Here is a 20,226-nt window from a genome sequence, read left to right on the forward strand (position 1 = left end):
AAGGCCAAGAGGAACTTGATGCCGGAATCATCTGGACGTGCTTGGTGCTGGCTGTTAGCCGGGACAGAAGATGAACGTACGTGTGGCCTCCTGTGTGGCTGGGGCTTCCCCACTGCATGGCAGCCTCAGGGTCATCAAACTTCTGCGTGGCGTTGCTCCCCCAGAGCAGGTGTCCAAGAGCATCGCGGCATCTGTGTGGCCCACCTCGGAAGTCACATAGCCTCGCTTTTACCACACCCTGTAGGTCAGAGCAGTCACAAAGGCCGGCCCAGGTCCAAGGAGAGAGGAGGTAGACCCGACCCCTCCACAGGAGTGTCAGAGAACTTGTAGACATGCGTTAAAACCACCACATCAACTGGTTCGTGGTAGGGAAAGAGGTGCAAAGTTAATAATAGCAATAATAATGATAATAGTAATGGCAGCTAACACATACTGAGTGTATATCCTCTGCCAGGCACTGTTCTGAGCCCTTCCCATGTGAGGTGGGGGGTGATCTCATCCCCATTCTGTAACTGGAGGTGCTGGGGGACATGGAGGAAGGGTCAAAGCCAATTGCTGAGCCCAGGGTCTGGACCGGTGGTCTCCTGTATCCAACACGTGGAAGAAGCAGGATGCCTGTGGGGGCCCCAGAGTGCGCTAGGCTCTGTCCCCATCATCCATGCAGTGCAAGAAGCCCCTGCCTCGGGTGACAACCTTGGTGCATCCATGACCTTCCTACAGACACTCTGAGTCACATGCTGTCCCAGAGTGGTCCTTAGAAGGCTGGTTCCATGTAAGCACAGAACCCCAGCCCTGATTGGGCATTAACTCTCCTTCCCTCACCCCCACGGGGGCCTCCAGCTGAGGCAGGAGAGCAGGGATTTCCCATTGGGCGGATGCAGATTTATTCCCATGGCTACTGCACAGCCCCTCATCCGTGCCCACCGCCAGCTTCTCGCTGCTTGGGTCCCCTCCAGCCCTCAGCTTCATGCCAGCTCTCCTCACAGGGGCCACTTTGGTCCATCGGAGGCCACACCTGTCCTGTCCTGATGGACCTGTGAGTGCAGCCAATCCCAGGGTGGCCACCACTGTCCACTGGCTGCAGCTGTATTAGCTCCAAGCCTGAGTGAGGCAGTGGGAGTCCCCTGGGTCTCCAGCTGCTGGGGGCATACAGCAAGTCCTCAGGTGGCCTGGAGACCCCCTTCTGTGGTTGCAGAGAAGCGAGCTCCCCGCAGGTGAGGGGCAGGTCAGGGGCGGGGACCCCATCTTTTATATTTTCAGGGCAGGGAGGGGCCTGGCATTTCACATCTGCTTTGTCCATGGAGTCTCCATCTCGGTCACCTGTTATGTCAAGATCAGGCAGAGAAGCCAAGACTCAAACTGCTGCCCGCTGTGGCCTGGGAATCTGGGCCTTCTGCCTCCGGGGAGAAAGTGTCTGGACCTCACCACACTTGAAGGGTGATTGGATCCCGTTTTTCAGAAAGAAGTGAACGGGGGCAAACTGAGTAATGTGTGAGGTGGAGGCTGGCTCACAGTAAGGACCCGTGAGAGCTGCACGTGTGAGAAACAGAGTGCGTGTGAACGTAGGAACCACCGGCTCCCAGGCTCCACGGTGAAACCTGGCCAGAGAAGGCTTTCAACACAAACAGATTTTCTGTACAGAGGGGCCCTCGGGGCCCGGAGTGCCGCAGGGCTCTGGCAGACCCAGAGAGGGCCCCGGTCTGGGAACAGGGCTCTCATCTGGCGCAGGAAAGAAATGGAGACACACAGAAGCCCCTTGGAGTCTGGTGAAGCAGACCGTGTGCACCAGACACTCAGGGCGGTGCTCTCGGCAGCTCCAGATGGTAGTTGTCATCCTCTTCTCCAGTGAGGAAGCGGAGGCTCAGAAGCCGAGGAGACTGGACCACTGGCTCCCAGCTCGGCCCCAGGCAGAGGCGGGACTGGAACGCAAGTCTTGTGACTCCAGATTGAGTCGTTTCCCTCCGACACAGCTGCCTCCCATTAATTTCCAATGTGAGAGACTTGGAATATACCCCCGTGAGCGGCAGCAGGGCTGCCAGGCTGCTTAAATCGGGCAGTGCTGACCCAGGGCAGGGCCCCTCGGATGCTGCTGGAAACCCATGGGAATGCAGCTCCCGATCCAGCCGTGTGTCCTCCTTGGTAGAGCCGGCTCCTCTCCGCACAGTCAGCCAGGGCTCTGACTGCTCGCCCAACCCTGCTCTGGGCACTGGGGACACAGCCCCTGCCCCCTAGAGCTGGTGTCCATGGGGGAGATGGACAGCCAGGAGGAAATCACACAAAATTCCTTAGCTTTAAATGGATGGGCACTGTGAGGGCACTGCATGTGACCGGGAGGTTGGGGTGGTCACCCTCTTTGTGAGAATTCAGGGACATGAATCTTTGGAGGGCGAGGCCCTGTATCTCCATGAAAGCCCTCGCTGTTGTCTACTTTAACCCCAAGGATGGGTGAAGACCTGCAGTTCTTTCCTCCCATTTGTCTCTTCTCCCAGGGGAAATATACAGGATGAACAGAAGGTCATTTCTGGGGCGTTTCAGGCTTGCCGGCTGTGGCCCATGTGGGTGGGCAGAGAGGACTTTGGCTTCTGGCAGCATCCAGGCACCAAGGCCGCAGGCTCAGCCCCTGCAGTTTGCTCACTCCAGAGACCTGGACCAGAGGAAAGGGGCCGCTGCTGTCTTCCAGCCCCAGAGATGTCTGCTACCTGCACAAGGCCGCCTCTGAGAGAAGGGCAAGGCAGCTGAGACCAGGGGCTGCTGAGGTCAGGGGAATAGTGCATCGCTTCCGAGCCGCCTTGCTTTAGAGTTACAAATGAATCACGAGGTCACCTTCCTCATGAATCTAAAATGATCATTTTCTCAAATATTAGTTCTGTTGACCCTGGTTATACACAAGTTTCCTCTTAGCCTGTCTCTTCTTCTCACCCTACAAACACTGATTTCCTGCCTTCTGTCCTGGGCCTTCCCTCTCCCCACTGAGCTCACAGCCCTGGCTTGTCTCACCGACTCCTGGGGCTTCCCACACCCCTGTGCTGACAAATCCTGCACCCCTGTCCCCAGCTGCATCTGTCTCCTGACCACCGCACCCATCTACCCAGTGGCCCGCAGACATTAGTCCCAAACTGAGCTTCTCATCCACCCCCCAAGTCTGCTCCCTCCTAAGGGAACAGCACCAGCCTCCACTGAGGGTTACCCCAAATCTCCCTCTGCCATTCCCAGCTTGTCCACCTCCTAGATGCCTCTGGATCACATCTCTTCTTCCCAGCCTGTGGTCTTGACCAGAAAGAGCTTTCTAGGGTGCAAATCTGAGCTTATTACCCCCTCTCCTAAAATTATCCACGCCTTCCCCTCATTAAACTCCAGCCCCTCACTCAGCCCTGCAGCCCCAGCCTGGCCCCCCTTACACACGTGCATGCATGCGCACGCACACACTCCCCACCCTCGGCACTTCAGCCAGGCTGGCTCTCTGCAGTTTCTCAAGTGGGTCCTGTGTCAGTCATCTTGGGAGCTTTGCATGTGCCGCTCCTTCTGCCTATGCAGCTGCCTCTCCTGGAATTCTTGCCCCAGTCGTGAGGTCAGACCCTCCAGGTCCTCTCTGACCTTCCTGTGTTCTCAGTGTACTCAAGGCTCTCTGCTCACCCCCAGCTTGCCTGGGCAAGCTCCTTAACCCTTCTGATTGCAGGTCCCACACTGTGACATTAAGGTGCCAGCAGTGCTTGTGAGGCCGCATAACTGTAGAGCTTACGTAAGGTCCTACGTGCAAAATGTCTAGCACGGTACCTGGTACCTTGTAGACGCCTGACGAACGTGAGCTGTTACCATTACCACCTCGTCGTTGTCACAGTAGTTATCCGATTGGTAAGGTTATTGCTATTACCAGGTTTATTTTTTCTTGTCAAAGCTTGTGTCCTTCCTGGGTGTGATTATCTGGTTACTTGTCTCTGTCCTCACTTGACTGTAAACTCCGTGAAGGCAGAATGCCAGCTCTAACTCAGTGTGGCTGCCCGGCACCTGGCCCGGAGGCCGCTGCAGGCCTAGGAAACGTTTGTGCAGGAAGAAGGGAGGGCCCCTGTATCGTTTCCTCCCCTCGGGGAGGCTGCCAGGCCAGACCGCTGTCCCTGTTTTGCAGAGGTAGAATTCAGGCTCCGAGGCACAAGGTGACTCCCCCAAGGTCACTCAGCCTGCAGGAGGCAGATCCCAGTGGGACCCCGGCCTGTCTGCTTCTGGAGCCTGCGTTCTTTGCTGTCACCATTCATCGTCCTCAGTCCCGTCCGCTCCAGAGCCATTGTTAGAAGCCCTGTGCTCTTTTCTCTTCCAATCAATGAGCGGTCTGTTGGGCAGCATGTTGGTTTCTTGAGAGAAATGTAATGAAAACCAGACTTTTTTCAACATGATAGCTCATTCCCCAGTGACTGTCAGTTCTCATATGTTCCAATAAAACTGCTAAAGAAACAGCCACTTAAAGATTATTCATGGAAAAATTATGCTGAGGAAAAACAGAGCAATCCTCTGAGATAGTCAAGCCGCGTGGTCAGTTTTTCCAGCTGTCCGTGCCATATCGGGCCGGGCAGCGGGGGCCACTATCTGCTAAGCCAGGCCAGGGCCCCGGCCCATTATCACCACCCCCACCCCTGACCCAAGGACATGGAGAAACAAACTCGACAGCCGCCCAGCTTAGAAACCGTCCCAGAAGACACGTGTCCCTGGTACTGTCACATGGTGGCCCCCCCTCCAGGCCTGGTAGGGCAGGAACGTGAGGCTTCTCAGTAGCAGAGTGTCACTTACTGGCAGAGAGGCCACCCCCTCTGAGGTCCCGGCTGAATGGAAATTCTTCTGCTTTAGCCTCAAACCCAGGCTGTTGGTCCACAATGCAGGGATGGAAGTGGCTGAGACCCAGGGCACTCAGAGCAGCATCAGCTCTGACACTGGGCCCAGGGAGATCACAGCCTCTCTTGCTTGTGCCCCTCACCCTTCCGTCAGTGGGGTTGAGGGGCATCTGAGGCCAGGCATGCCTCCCGAGGCTGTCCAAAGCAGCAGGAAGAGGGGGGCGGATCCGGGAGTTGGCCTACAGGGAGAGTCAGGAGCCGAGCGGAAGAGACCAAGGGTGAAGCTTGGGAGAGCCGGAACTGGGGATCAGAGCCAGGATGCAGGAACCACATGGAGACAGGTGGGAAAGGGAGTGGATCAGGAGGCGGGGTAAGTTCCCAGAAGAGCCTTGGGTGTCCAGCTCTCACTGTACACAAGGCCAGTTACAGGAACAAACCCAGCACCCCTGCACCACACGACTTGTGCCTCTGAGCATCCCTTCACAACAGCGATCATAAAAGGATCAACCGCACAAGAGTCAGTGAACTCAGACGTGAGGTGTTTATACAAGCCTGGCACACAGTTGGTGCATAATAGATGTTAGTCTCCTTCACCTTCCCTTCTTCAAGAGTAGCAACTGGACCTTATCTGTCACGTGTTTCCTGCAGGAAGTGCCTCCTACCTATCAGATCACCTCCGACATGCTGCTTTTCCTCCTTCCTCAGGTTTCACTGGTGCCTGCCCTTTGAACTGCTAGAGCTCCTCCCCATCCCTGTGCCCCCATTTGCCACCACCAGGATAGTGGTGGACCCTTGGGTCCAAGTCCTGCATGTGGTGGATGTGTAAGCCCGGGCCCTCTTACCTGCAAAAAGGGCCTCCTAAGAGCCCCCACCTCCTGGATGGCAGCGCAGCACACAGCATGGCACCAGGCACCTGACATTCGGGTGTCACCACTGTTATTACTACAACAACACCGGTTCAGACCATGGAGGGAGGAGTGAGGCGATTTGACCTTTACAAAATACTTTCTGAACCCAGGGTAGGAGCCAGAGTGACTCAGGCAGGGAGACTGTAATCCCGTGTCCGTGCAGCTGATAAACAAGGCAAATTCCACCCTCTGCATGGATTCATTTATTGAGCAATACGTGCAAAACAGAAACAAAGCCGGATGGCTTCTGTGCTTGACTTTCTTCCCTGGAGCAACTACACAGGACATTTCCCCCAGGACAAAACTTGCCTTCATTCCAGTGTTTTGAGCAGAAGGTCTTTGCTGGGTACACAGCAGAATCACCCGAAGAGCAGAGCCCTGGACCCACCCGAGGCCAACAAAATCAGATCTTCTTTGATGGGCCTATGAAACTCTGTTTCTCACAGGCTCCCCAGATGCTTCTGATACATATATTCCTGGTTAGGAATGATAGCCTCAAAGAAGCTGCTGAAGGTGTGGATCCCCTCACGGGAAGATGCACACGTGCACAAAGCTGAGACACGCCCCTCACCAGGTTGGTGAGGGCCAGGCCGTGCCTCTCCGACTTCACTATTGTGGATTGGTCTGTCGGAGCCGCATTCTCGAGATGCCAGATGCAGGTTGGCTTTGAGACCTTAAGACAACTCCCTCCTCTGGATACCTGTAGATCCAGTTTATTCATTTTTTTCCTGTTCTGTAGAATTTGTTGAATGAATAGACCACAGCTCATTGGTCCATTTCCCTACTGAGGGGTATGTAGGTTGCTTCCACATTGAACATCCTTGTAAATGTGTCTCCTTTTGCATGAATGCAAGTGTGTCCTGAGGGCAGACATTCAAAATTAGAATCCTGGGGTCATGGTGATGCCATGAAGGCATGGTCTTCACCTTTACTCAGCATTGCTAATTGCTTTCCAAATATTTTACACTCGCATGAGCCTTGACCTGGCATTCCTGTGCCTCCGCATCCTAGCCAACGCTCGATATTGTCAGATTAATTATTGTTTTACAGTCTAATGAGGTGAACATGTATCTCATTTGTACTATAATTTGCATTCCCATTATTACCAGTGAGGTTAAGCATCTTTCCTTATAGATGTTGGTCATCAGAGTCATTTCCTTTTTTTGTGAATTTCCTGTTTGTTTCCTTTTCCCATTTTCTCATTGTGGCTTGTCTCTTTCTTACTGATTTTTGAAGTTCTCACTATATCTAAGCAGGAATTTTTTGTTGGTGATGTGGGTAACAGATAACTGGACAACAACTTGTTTTTTAAGGATGCTTTGCTGTCTTTTGTTTATTTGTTTTGGTGAAGAAATGTTTAATTTTAAATGTAATCAAATGTGTTCATTTTTTTCCCCTTTTGGGTTATTTTTTTAAACTCTTTTTTTTGGGGGGGGAGTGGATAGGTTTATTTATTATTTTTTTATGGAGGTACTAGGGATTGAACCCAGGACCTTACGCATGCTAAGCACGCATTCTACCACTATACCCTACCCCCTTCCTTTAGGATTTATGCCTTTTGTTTCTTTCCTTTCCCCAAGGTCATAAGGATTGTCTCTTTGTTTTCCCCCAATAGTTTTGCATTTTTGCTTTTCATATTTGTGGCATTTATAACTTGTATAATATGAGGTAGGAGGACTCTAATATCATCTTTTTCCACGTGGAACCCAGTGGTTCTAGCTCCGTGTACTGAAAAGACCCTCCCTCCCCACTTGCATGACCACCACCATCATGAAGCAAGTCCAGGCTCTCTCTTCTGTTTCACTGGACAGTTTCTCTACCCATGCCCGAACACCAGACTGTCTGAATTACTATCGTTCTGTGTTTTATTCTGATATCTAGTAGGTCAAGTCCTGTACTAGTCTTTGTAAGAATTGTCTTGGTTACTTTGTGCCTGTATTCTTCCATCAGGGTTTTAAGATCAGCTGAAATGCCCAGGTATGGCAGGGTTTGAACACCATGCCACTGACAGTTGCAAGCAAGGCAGTGACGTGGCCAGTTCTTTGTTTATCAAACACGTGTGAATCTGTATAGTGGTTGGATTTGAGATAATTGGACTGGTGGGGACCCAAACCAGTCAGTGACAAGAGCGATGGGCAGGGAGAGTGTGTACAAAATCTAGGGGCCTTGGCGATTGTGTATGGCAAGTGAGAAAAGGCAGGTCACAGTCTGGGAGTAGCCAAGATGACCTCACCTTCCTGGCCAGGTGACTGAATGGCCAGCAGTGCCTCCAGCCAAGGCTGGAAATACAAGAGGAGGTTCCAGGTTCAACCATGGCTGAACAGTGACCTTAGGAAAGTTCAGATGGAGGTATCATGGCAACAGATGGATATGTAGGTCTCAGGCTCAGAAAAAGAGGATGGCAGTAAAGACTTGAAAGTCAAAAGTCATCAGCCTATCTGTCTATTGAGTTAAAATCAAATCAAAACCAGGAGCCAAAGAGGAAGGCCTGTGTAGACAACACCAACCTGAGGCTGTTGGAGGATGAGGGGCCCATGGGGGAGGCTCTCTGTTCCCCAGGCCTGGCAGGGAGGCTAGTGTGCATGGAGATGCATGTGGTGATTGCAAGTCTGGACTGAGGGAGCTCAAACCTGACAAGCAGTAGAGGGTGGCATCATTCGGAAGGGAGGGCATCTGTGAGTTGTGCAGGGGGCTTTTGATCTGCAGTATCTTGTCATGGAGGATCTGACATGCTGGGTGGACTTCAGGCCTCCCAGGCCCTCCAGGAAAGTTCCCCAGCATGGCCAGCCAGCAGCCCCTTGGTTTGCCATGTTTGATGTGCTCTGCAGGAAGTGGCTGAGCCCCTCCAGGGAACCCCTGACCCCTGCTTCCGGTGTCTGGCCCAGGTAGCGAAGGCTAGGCCAGCATCTGGGGTCACCTCCCTTAAAGGCCTCCCTTTGCAAGCCATAGAAACCAAAGAGCACAACAGTGATCAGGACCACACCTCTCAAAATATAGCTGTGGGTGTGACCAGCACAAAGGATTCTGCCTCGGTGTCTGCACATGCTGCTCAGTGGGGTGTGTGGCCCCAAACCCCTGGCTCTGATGACCTCCCATTGGCCCTATGACTGGGGCAGAGGAGGACATGGTAATACTATCATAATACAACCAGAGTGAGTACTAACTGCGAAACTCTGCGTACATTACCTCATGACCTCTCCCAACCACCTGCAAGGTGAGTGAACTATTCTCACCTTCCAGATGAGGAAACTGAGGCTCAGGGAGTAAGTAACCCACCCAGGGCAGTAACTGACAGGCCTGGGTCTGAACCCCTGCCTTCCTGGAACTTAGAAATCCATTGCTTCCCTAGTCAGCTCTCCACGCCCCTTGTCGTTGGATGTGTGGTGAGAACAGAAAGTGGCCAGGGAAGGGCACAGGGGTCAGGGCACTGGACCTGGACTCACTGTGAAGTCTTGACTTGCCTCAGATAAGTCCCACCACGGGAAACGAGCCCAGGCCACCCATCCCCGTGTCCACCCCCCACGTCCATCCTCAGCCGTCTCCTCTGTATTAGCCACCAGGCTGCCAGGGCAGGGGTGCCATGCACAGTGGGACACCCTGACAGCTGGGTGTCAGCCTGGAAGCTGGGAGTGAGAGATCAGTGTCTGATGAGTAGAAAGCCTCGGGGCTTGTGTGAACCTCTGACAGCTGGCCAGGTGCCTTCCCGCAAACCTGGGCCCCCCTCCTCTGAGCCTCCACGGCCCTCGCCATCGCTCTGTCTCTCTGCTCTGTTCACAGGCCCCTCTGCTGGCTCCAGTTCTGCGAGGTTCAGCCGGCGGCCCACCTGTCCTGACGCCTCTGTTGCTGGCAGCCTCCCCACGCCCCCAGTCCCGAGACACAGGAAGAGCCACAGCCTGGGCAACAAGTGGGTGACTGAGCGAGCCCCCGGGCTGTAAACCGGGCTGAACGTGGGGCGTGGGCTAAAGGGCTACTGGGGATGCTTGCCCACCGGGGCCCTCCCCAGCCCCGGCTGGGGTTTGCCGGCCGGTGCCCTCAGCATCCCAGGCTGGCACCCTCTCCTCAGGCTGGCACGGGCTCAGGAAGGGTGTGTTGTGCTGTGTTATGGTGACGGGTTTCACTGGCTCAGCTGCCGATGGAGGAATCGTGCAGGGAAGGGCACGGAAACACTAGTGGGATTCCAGAAAGTTTGCCCCAGCTCGGTTAGTGCCTCCCTCGTGGAAAACCCCAGAGTCCAGTGGACACCATGACTGTCATCCAGGGAGCACGAGTGTCTCGTGGTGCCTGCATGTTGGGGCTCAGGGTCTCTGCTGGCTGATTGCTGCAGAAAGCCTGCAGAGCAGCTAACCTGCAGCCAGTTATCCAGCCCTGCAGGGCTGACAGCCAGGGGACACACGTCCTCAGCCTGGCTGGGGGCCGCCATGCCCATGACCCCAGGGTGCTGGGCACAGGATCCTGAACAGTTGGGTCCCTTGCTCCCTCCCTCTGTTCCTTCCTACCTTCCTTCCTTCTTCCCATCTTCCCTCCTTCCTACCTCCCATCCTTCCTTCCTTCCTTCCTTCCACCGCTAAGACACAAGCCTCCACTGGCCCAGGCTAGCCCTGGAGTCACTCACCGGCTGGAGGAGAAAATGGTTGTTCCAAGTGTTCAGGGCTTAACCTGGCTAGATCCTCTGCCTGTCAAACATCATCTCACTGAGCCCTTGCAGGCCTCCAAGGTAGGTGCTACATGTTATACACGTTGTAAAAATGAGTCCAGTGAGGGTCAGCAGGTGAAGTACCTTGCAGTGGTGAGTAAGTCTGGAGCAAGGATTTGGAGCAGGTGTGTGGCTCCAGAACCAGACGTGCTGACCTCAGGGTCATGCTGCCCCTTACCTTGTGTGGCCCCATCGCTCACAAGCACCATCTGCTCATGTGAGCCTCCTGGTCATCCTGGGAGACAGACAGGACACATATTGTTAGTCCCCATTTGACGGATGGAGAAACTGAGGCTCGGAAACAGGATGTGACTTGCCCAAGGTCACCCCGGGAGATAGAGCAGAGCCTGGACTTGGACCATGGTTCTGGGTGGAGGTCTTTCTCGTGCAGCTGCACCATCTGCTCAGGACCCCAGGGCAGGTGTAACCACTGTTAACTCCATAGATAAGGAGCTTTGCCTTCTTTCTTCCTTTCCATTTTCCAGTATGATGTGTCAGTTGAGTGTAGTTGAGAGTAAAAGTGCGACATTCCCATCGGAGAAAGCGAGGCACCTGCTGGACGACAGCGTCCTAGAGTCCCGCAGCCCCCGCAGGGGCCTCGCCCTCACCTCCTCCTCTGCTGTCACCAATGGACTCTCCTTCGGTAAGCGTCTCTGGCCTACACATGACAGCGGGTGGGCCACGGCCCGGCGTGTGTCTGTGTCTGTCTGTCACTGTGCAGTGTCCAGTGGCCCCTCACCCCCTGCAGAGAGGGCTCCCCGCGGGCGTCACCAGAGTCAGGGAAGCCTTTGCTTCCTGGCCTCCGGGGCTTAACCAAGTCCCTGGGTTTATCCTCATCCTGCTGGTGGCCCCAGGAGTGGCAGGCAGGTGGAAAGAGCAGGTGCCTGAGACCCGTCGTCACCAGCCGGCAACTGCCAAAGCCCGGCTGCTGTCCCGTGAGGCTCTGTCCCCTGGGCAGCCACAGGCCCCAGCATGCAGGGCAGAGGAGGAAGTGCTGCCAGGGACAGCAGCTGGGTGGCCACCGGGTACTCACTTGTCACTCGCCTTCACGCTGAGAAGCCAGAGTGAGGGAGAATGAAAAATTGATCTTCTGGGATGAAATTGCATGTCTGAACTTCAGCCAGAAGTGGCGCTGAAGTCAGTGGACAGACAGGAGCTGATCCGGGATGGGGAGGCGGGGAGTCAGAGCTAAGGACAGCATGGAACTCCTCCTGCAGGTCCAACCCCTGCAGTGCCCAGGTCCCCTGACCAGGTCACTCGGGTCATTACTGCCATCAGACAAGTGTACTCTCTGCTGGCCATGTCCTTTCAGTGTGCCTGTGCTTCCGTAGTCTGTATGTCTGTGTGTCTGTCTGCTTCCCTTAACAGGGAGCACTCCCACGGCTGGTAGCAAGTTAGTTGCCAGGCTGGGGGTTTGATCTGGTGAGGCCTGCAGGCTGGAGGGCCCATGAGCACGGGGAGGAATGGGTGGTGTGGACAGGAAAGTCGGGCAGGAATCTCATGTCCCATGTCCCCATGAAATGAAGCCAGCTTCTGAGGCAGTATCTCTGCAGGGGGCAGCGGTCTCCCACTCCCTGGAAAGTCTGTGACAAGCAAGACCCATGTCTACTTTCTGACCAGGAAAGAGGTCATCCTGCTTGGACACAGTCAAGGGTTGACACCAGCTGAGGACAGCGTAGCCTACTGTGCCTTGCAGAAGAGTTCAGGGTCAATGTGTTGGGGAAAGGCTGGGTTAAACCAGGCATCCAGATCTCTTCTCAGAGGCTTTAATGTGCTGATGGGCTGTAAGGGTCTCCAAGAAGCCTGCAGAGTCTGCAGGTTCCCGCATTTTCTGTGCATGGAAGCTTTTCCCTTTGAGAGTCCTGCGGGATGGGGTTCTGAGGAACCAGTCTGGGAAATGCCGGCCTGAGAGCATTCAGCTGGGCAGCAGAACCGCTGTTTTACATCCAGGAAACTTTCTGAGCTGTGTCTGAGCCCAGGCCTAGCTATTCCTGAGACAGAAAACTGAGTCAGATGCAAGGCTGTCCGGTATCCAGGCGGGAGATCACCAGACAGTTTGGTTCTCAGCTCCTCTCCTTGGGAAACTCTGATATTTTTCTGTTTGGAGCTGAAAGCCTGGGGGCACGTTGCCGTGTGTGCATGTGCCCTGTTTGGAGCTGAACTAGTCTCCTCCGTCCTGTAACTCTCAAGGGGCCTGAGATCTCCTGCTCCTCCTCCTTCCTGTCCAGCTGCCCGGCCATGGTGCCAGCAGGCAGCCCAGGCAAAGAGTGTGGAACGCAGGCACCTCCAAGGACGATCTCTCTGCTGTCCTTGTGGCCAGAGCTGGGCCTTGGAGAGCCCTGTGAAGCAAGGAGTCCCAGTCAGCCCCAGGGGTGCAGGCCTTGAGGGTGTGGGGAGCGGAGTGAGCCCCTCTGTGTGCACACTGGCAGGGATCTGAAGGGGCCCTCCCCCGGCGGCTCTGTCTAGTGCTAGGCCGCTGCTCTGTGACCAGCATCTAGTCAAGGCCTGACCTTTGGAGGAAGGCTCGTTTGGCCCCTGTCCTCACCAGGTGTGGCTTGATCGAGCAGTGGTGTCGCTTAGGCCAGAAGGAAGGCAGTGGTGGAGCCAGGCCAGGCCAAGCCAGAGGCCTAAGGACCCAGACCCCAGAGGACAGGCGAGCAGGCAGCTGCAGCCTTCAGGGAGCAGAGGAAGGGAGTGGAGGACCCACCTGGGAGCAGCGGGACGGGATGGGCAGAGTCAGGAACAGCAGCAGCAAAGCAAATACCCAAGGCACACTGATGCCCATGGGGTCAGGAAGCTGTTTCTCCAGCATGTCTGTGGAGCTCGGGGCCCGGGCCTGGTTACCCAGGAGAACAGGTCGCCCTGGGGTTGGCCCCTCTTCTGTGAGGCCACCGTGCTTATTGATCTGTGTTCCTTTTCCAGGCAGTAGTGAGAGCTCAGAGTTTAGTGAAGAGATGTCTTCAGGGCTGGAAAGGTGAGTGTGGCCTCAGCTCGGCCTCCCTCCCAGGGGAGTCACTCAGGGCCCGAGGGAGCTGGAGACCAGCCCCAACCCATCTCACCCCCAACCCCTGACCCCGCCTGTTAAGGCTGCCCTGTAGCTCCAGGGGCAGGGCCGACTAGGAGGGGAGGCAGCAGAGCAGGATGGGTGTGGGGTAGGGGTCCCAGCCCCCTGCTCTGAGCAGCCCCACTCATCTTCTGGTCCAGAACTAGCCCAGGAGCCGGAGGCCCACGCCTCTTCCTCAGGCTGAGCCCCTAAGGAGATCTGGGTGCAGATTTGGTCTGAAATGTGGGCTCCTGAAACCAGAAGCTTGAGGACGGGCATGTGGCTCCGCCTGGTGGGGTCTGAGAGCGTTGCACCCCAGCCGCCTCAGGCCCTGGGCCAACACCCGCCCTGCTGGGCACTGGTGAGGGCCAGAGGCACCCCTGGCCCAGGGATTCCTCCCTGCGATAAGCCCGCCTGGCCTCCCACCCCAAAATTCATCCCCTCGCACCTCCTCCACATGCTGGCCCTTTCTGAGCACCAGGCCCCTGGGGGGCTCTGGGGAGACAGGGACTCTGTGAACCGGGAGCTCCCACAGCCATGGCGCTGCCGCCGAAGGTGAAGGGCTTTGTGGTGACTCAAGTTCTGAGGGGAGGCAGGTTGCACCATCCTTCAGAGTAGCCCCTACACTAGTGTGCAGGGGCCCTTGTGCACACTCATGGCTATACACACTCTCACATGGACACATACACACTGTCCCCACGTGTACGTGTTCACTACTCATACACACGTACACTCAGGTATTCTCCCACAATTCGGGTGTACACACACCCATGTACATTCACACATACGCACACCTCATACATACATGTGTGTGCGCACGTGCACACACACACACACACACACACACACCCTCCTCTGGTACTGAAGCCTCCCATCTCCTCAGTCCCCACAGTCGTAAATGGCCAGAGAGGAGTCAGTCCTCACAGGGCAGGCGGACATAATATACTGACAAGTGATCTTTGTTGAGCATTCCCCGTGTGCCAGGCCGTCTCAGTCTCACCCAGTCGTCAGGATCTCCTCCGTAGTAGTTACTCATGAAACATCCCCGATTTATACATGTGGACAGCAAGGTGTGCCCTGCTTCATGCTCCCCTGGTGGGCAGAGCTGACCCTCATCACATCCTCCTGACCACCCAGCCTTCCTTGTCACCACCATGCTCAGGCCTCATCCACAGCCTCTGTGATAGCTGTGGGGACTGGCCCACGTCCATCAGCCAGTCTGTCTGTCCTTGTGAAACCCCAGGTGGGGCCCGGAGAAGGGGAGGGACAACGCCCTGAGCCCTCAGAGCTCCTCCCTCTGTCCTGCTCTGGGTGTCCCAGAGGGACGTTGGTCTCCTCTCATTTGGGGGTGCAGGCCGGTGGCCCCGCTGCCCTCCCTCTGCCCATGCCAGCAGTGGGTGTGAGCCAGACAGGCCCCAGGCAGACTCCGGATCTAATGAGCCAAAGTTTGACTTTTCTCAGCGCCGGCCAGGGGAGTCCTGGGGCGACCCTGAGGAAGGTGGCTTATGGGCAGCCTGGTGTCTCCCCAGTCACAGGGAGCACTCAGTGGGAACGCAGGCACGGTGCCAAGATCCTGAATGTCAACCAGACTTGAACCTCCTCATTAGCTCATTCATTCCTTCATTCATTCATTCACTCATTCATTCAAAGCTGTTAAGTGACTGCTCCCTGCCAGACACCACGCTAGTCACTGAGGGTAGAGGGTAGCAGATACAGTTCCTGTTAAGCACCTGTGACTGAGATTGGAGCTATAGGAAGGAAGATGGTGAGAGAATTCCTGCCTCAGGGAGACGGTACCGCACTCCATTCAGGGGGAACACTGAAGGCTGTAGCATTTCTCTTTTCTCTCTTTCAGTTGGAATTTGGCATTCGATTTACTGTCTGAATGTCTGTAATAGATGTTTTAGGGGTGGGATCTCTTGCAAGCACTGGCCTCACAGACAGCTCACCTGCGTGGATGCCCGGCCCTGCCTCCATTAGCCTTCAGAGCGGCCCCACAGGGAGAATTCCTGTTTCTCGTTTTCTTGGGACCTCACTCCTGGTCCAGCACCTCCTTGCTGAGGGGAGCAGGAGACCACCTGCTTTGGAAGATGCCAGTGGGGCTAGGATGTCCCCTCCAGTCCCTTCTGAGACCCAAGGCGGTCCTGACAATCCTGACGCAGCTGCCCCTTGGCCTCCAGCTCCTGTGGCCCAGCCTGCAGTCTCCATTTCCAGCTCCTCATGTCCACCAGAAAGAATCCACTCCCTCAAAAGCATGTGAGCATTCTAGACTCTCTGAAGACCCCATGGAGAGGACTTACTTCACGCACTTTGAAATCTTTGTAAAATGTTGCTCTTTTCTCTCACAGTTCAGTGACCACAGTTCACATTGCCACCTGGGCCTCCCTCGTTCCTGAGCTTTGCCCACCCAGTGTCCAGGCCCACTGGGTCTGTCCTCCACCCCCGGCCTCCCCCAGGTCACATCGCTGCTGCTTATTAAAAAGGGGCAGATTCCCTTTTCCCCAGAAGCCAGGGCCTCACCCTGCCTGGGCCCAGAGGCCAGCGGCTGCCCCCAAATAGCCTCCAAAGTACTTTTTAGCCCAACAGAGCCTCCCCTCTCGGACCCTGCCAGCTGTCCCTGGCAGACGCTGTAAGAACGCAGAGGGTGCATCTTTACCCCTGCCTGGGCAGAAAATGGCCTCGGAACTAGAGGCAAGTGCAGGAAAGGGCTGGGCTTCACCCGCAGGAATGAGGTCCCGGCTTCTCCAGCCCCCAGAGGCCAGGCTAGGTTGGGAGGCAGCACTTTGCCCCACAGCCCTGAAGTTTATGGGCCATAACCTTCAACTGACTTTCCTACCAGCCCTCTGGCCCTGGTGACAGTCTTGGCCTCGGCCAGGAAGAGAAACAGAGCCAGATACCAGCATGCAGGGCAGGGAGGCCCCGAGCCAGTGACCCCCACCCCCAGCACACACCCCTCTGTTAGTCTGAGGGCACACCTTAGCCTTTATGACACTGGGAACAGGCGGGCAGGAGGGTTCTCACTGTCCAGCCAAGGGTGGGATCATTTGGCCCGGTCTTGCAAGTTTGTCTTCCCCTAGTTCAACCGCATGAACGGACATTTCAGCTCTGTGGCCAAAAGGCATCCTTGGGTGGCAACCAGAGCCCAGGCTGTGCCCAGGGCTTGCCTGAAGTGTCCAGCCCTGAAGAGCACGTTGGAGCCCCCAGAGCCCCAGGGACCCACCGGTCTGCTCTCTGGGAGTGGGCCAGGCATGGCCACCAAGCCCTGTTCCTGCTGGGACTATGGAGTAAGGGTTCAGAGGGCAAGGGGGACCTTCCACTGCTGCTCTCATCCTCCTGTCCCCTCACCCATCTCAGCCTCAGCAAGGTCTCAGAACCTGTGGGCTGAGGAGGGACAGGAATAGACTGGAGCCATGAGGCGGCCAGACCCAGGGAGGTGTTGGTCATTTCTCAGCCTCCGGGCTGCCCTCAAGGCCCTCTCCTGTCTTTGGAGCCCAGAGGACAGGTGGTGGTCCTGGGTCAGGGCCCTCAAGAACCAGAGGCCAGAGTCACTGGGGAGGGTGGGACTCTCCCTCACATTAGACCTGCCGTTTTCTCACCTCAGGGTCCTGGGAGGTCTCAGAAAGGGAAGGGGGAGGGGGGCTTAGCCAGGCCTGCCGGTAAGAGTTAACTGCTGCTTCTTTGTGCCTGAGTCGGCACTAAAGTGAGAGCAAGAATATCAGCCTAGGAGCGAAACATTTTAAATGAGGTTTTTAGAAAGAGCAAAGCGGGTGATAGGGATGAACACGTATGCGTGTACATGTGAAAGTACAGAGTATCATTCATCGTGGTTAGCCCTGCCTGTAGAGTTACTGAGTGAGTTTCTTTCCTTAATTTTCTTTTTCTGTATCCTCCACATTTTGTACAATGGGTAAATGGTTCTTTAACACCCAGGGAAAAAAACAACAGTTAACTTTTTAAAAGAGGGTATAATCGGGAATGTTTACCGGTCTGTTTTTAAGAGGTGAAATATGAAAGCATGTCACGAAGTTCTTTACAAGGTACTCAGCCACCCATCTTCTCCAGTCTGGCATTGCCGGGCTGCGTGGAGGAGCCTGCTCACCTGGCTTATGGGCCAAAACATGGGTGGTGGAGAGACCAGGAGGCAGAGGGGTCCTTGGAGGAAGCCCCGGGTGAGAGAGGGGAGGAGAGCAGGAGGGGACGGCGCATCAGCCCCTCTGTACCCCGGGGCAGGGACGGGGAGGGCTGCAGCCGGGGGCAGGGCATGGCTCACAGCCGGGGTGGGAGACAGACTCAGTCAGCCATGCCAGGTGCCCAGCAGGTGGAAGAAGACGTGGGGCACACAGAGGGAGAGTCCACCAGGGCGACCCGAGCCAGACTGCGGATCCAGGGGTGGCTTCTGATAGGGGCGATGGTTCAGCAGAAGCTGGAGGACGTTTGGGGAAGAGGACCACAGTGGGCCCTCCAAGGGGTCCTGGGACCGAGGAGGCTGTGAGACCAGAGTCGTGTTCCAGGAGGGGAGAGGTGGCCCAGGAATGCTGGGTATCCCCGAGTCTCTGCAGGAGATGGGGCTCCATGATGTGCCCTGGTCTCTGAAGTTCTTAGAATGCCTCTGCAGTGAGGGACTGTGGTGGCTTCCGGACACTATCAGCTGCGCTGGAAGGGGCCTGAGGTCAAGGCTGCTTACTGTCTCAGTGACCTTGGGCATGTCTCTCAACCTCGCTGAGCCTCAGGTTCCCAACCCTACAGTGAGAATACTGGTAGGAAATAGTTGGCACACAGGTGGAGTTGCTACATTCGGGGAACTTACTCTGGGATTTGTATGAGTCTCACTCAGTAAGAACCTCTTGCTGTCAAGCAAGTGATCCAGGAGTCTAAGGCTGGGTGGAGAGAAGAGAAAATTCCCTAAATGGCAGTTCACTCATCATGGGATGGATGGACTACAATGAAGACAAGTGTCCACCAGCCCTGCTGGTCTCCAGCATGACACTGAACTGTGGGGAGGGCCCCTTTAAGAGGGTGCTGTAGGCAGCTGGCCCCACAGGTGCTCTGGGGTGTAGAGCTTGGCTTGTTGCTTTTAGCCTATGAAATCTTCCAACATCCTTAGGGAGACCCAGGGAAAGCAGAATCATGGCAGCAGAGCCCCAAGCCTGCTACCCTCAATTCAGAGCCTTTAAAAATACTCCTTTTCTTCCTGGAGACAATCAGAGGACTCTGGCAGATGCCCTGATACAAGAGTGCCTCTTGATTCCCAAACTGCACAGCATGTTGGGAGACGGAAGCGAGGCTTTGTGGGCGACCCTGGAGTGAGGGGTCCACCTCAGCTGAAGTGTAACCCTGAGGATGGCCGTTTCCTTGGTGACTCTCACAAATGGCCTCACTGCCCCCCGCCCCATGGCGGAGGCCTAGGAACCCCACAGGCTCGTGCCCCTCACCCGCCCACCTCTCCGTCTGGTTTCCCCAGATCCATCCTGCTCTGTGTTCCCATTCTGCTGCTCTGCCTCTAGTGGCAGCCCAGTTGGGCGATGCTCCAAGCTTCTGATTTTGGTTTCCCCTCAATATTCCATCTCTTGCCTTGCTCTCAGCAACGGACACTGAAGTCTGACAAGTGAGGCTCCACCCATGAGCTCAGGCCCCTCTAGGAGAGAAGAGCAGGCAACTGTCCCTGGCCTTTTGCTTGACCTTGTCCTTGGGCCCTGACAGACGGGGCTGGGCCCTACCTGCTAGCTACTGCAGCTTCACAGGTAGCTGAGAAATCTCTGCCCACAGCCTCTCTGTCCGGTACCTATGACCCCTCAGAGTCGAGTCCTAGAAGGTGGGCAGGACCCTCCTTCCATCGTGTGTTGCCCCCTCTACCATACCTGCTGTGCTCCCCTCTCTTTCTGCAGCCTAGGTTTCTAGAAACTGTCAGCTTACACAGGGGAAGATGGACACCTCACAGCTCCCAAGTTTACACATTATATCTTCACTCAGCCTCAGAGCCTGACGCTCAGCCTCTCAAATCTGGTTCCTAAATGGATCAGGTGTTCTGTCCACTCAGCTAAGCATGTGGTACAAATATGGCTTCTAGGAACCCACTCAGTGAATCAGGGACACTGCCCAGAGAAAATGTGACTCCCAGATAGGAAAAGTCCTTTAACAAGTCCTGCTAGAAGGGACATCCCAGGGTCCAGCAGACTCAGGGAGGCAGCTTCCAGCCCGCAGATGAGGGTGGCTCGTCAGGAAGTGACCAGGCCCAAGCCCTGGTCTACTGGGACGGCTTCCCGTCACGGGTTTGCTGGCGCAGGTGGACACTGCTGATGAGCAGCGTCACCTGGACCCGTCCCCAGCTGCGCTCCTACAAGGGGCTCCATGCACTGGAGGTAGAAGAATGACTCCTGAGACCTCAGTGTAATTATTATCCAAGACTCCTCCTTGCTCCCCACTCCCAACCAGCAACAGAAACTCAGGGCTTTTTGAAATTTAACCCCCAAGATACCTACCACCTAGTGTGTACCAGAAAGCCATTGAGAGGAAGATGCCTTTCAGACCTGCCTCGGCTAATTTGAATTCTTACCATGCCATTGGCCCGGGCAGGACCCTGGCTACTTCCATCTCAACAGTAGCACTTGTCTTCTTCTTCCTAGTGTTGTGACCTTGGGCAAGTTACTCCACCTCTCTAAGCCTCAGACTCCTTATCTATAAGGTGGGGATAAAAATAGTGCCTGCCCCACAGTGTTGTGTGATTAAACAGGATAATGATTGAATACTGCTTAGCACATTGCC

At 55.5% G+C, this 20,226-nt stretch overlaps 1 protein-coding gene across 15 annotated transcripts in view; it reads left to right on the plus strand.

The window, feature by feature from the left end:
• The window catches only part of RALGPS1 (Ral GEF with PH domain and SH3 binding motif 1), a 262,169-nt gene that overhangs the window by 224,391 nt on the left and 17,552 nt on the right, over window positions 1-20,226 (plus strand). For 11 of the 15 annotated variants that reach the window (XM_074362245.1, XM_074362244.1, XM_074362246.1 and 8 more), the window contains 3 exons: window positions 9,506-9,632; window positions 10,907-11,064; window positions 13,344-13,395. In XM_074362245.1, coding sequence (XP_074218346.1) covers window positions 9,506-9,632; window positions 10,907-11,064; window positions 13,344-13,395 — 337 coding nt within the window. The remainder of the gene's footprint in view (window positions 1-9,505; window positions 9,633-10,906; window positions 11,065-13,343; window positions 13,396-20,226) is intronic. The other 4 variants (XM_074362255.1, XM_074362257.1, XM_074362256.1 and 1 more) reach the window with 1 other exon arrangement.

This window comes from Camelus bactrianus, chromosome 4 (genome assembly GCF_048773025.1).
Source record: "Camelus bactrianus isolate YW-2024 breed Bactrian camel chromosome 4, ASM4877302v1, whole genome shotgun sequence".
Classification (NCBI taxonomy): domain Eukaryota; kingdom Metazoa; phylum Chordata; class Mammalia; order Artiodactyla; family Camelidae; genus Camelus; species Camelus bactrianus.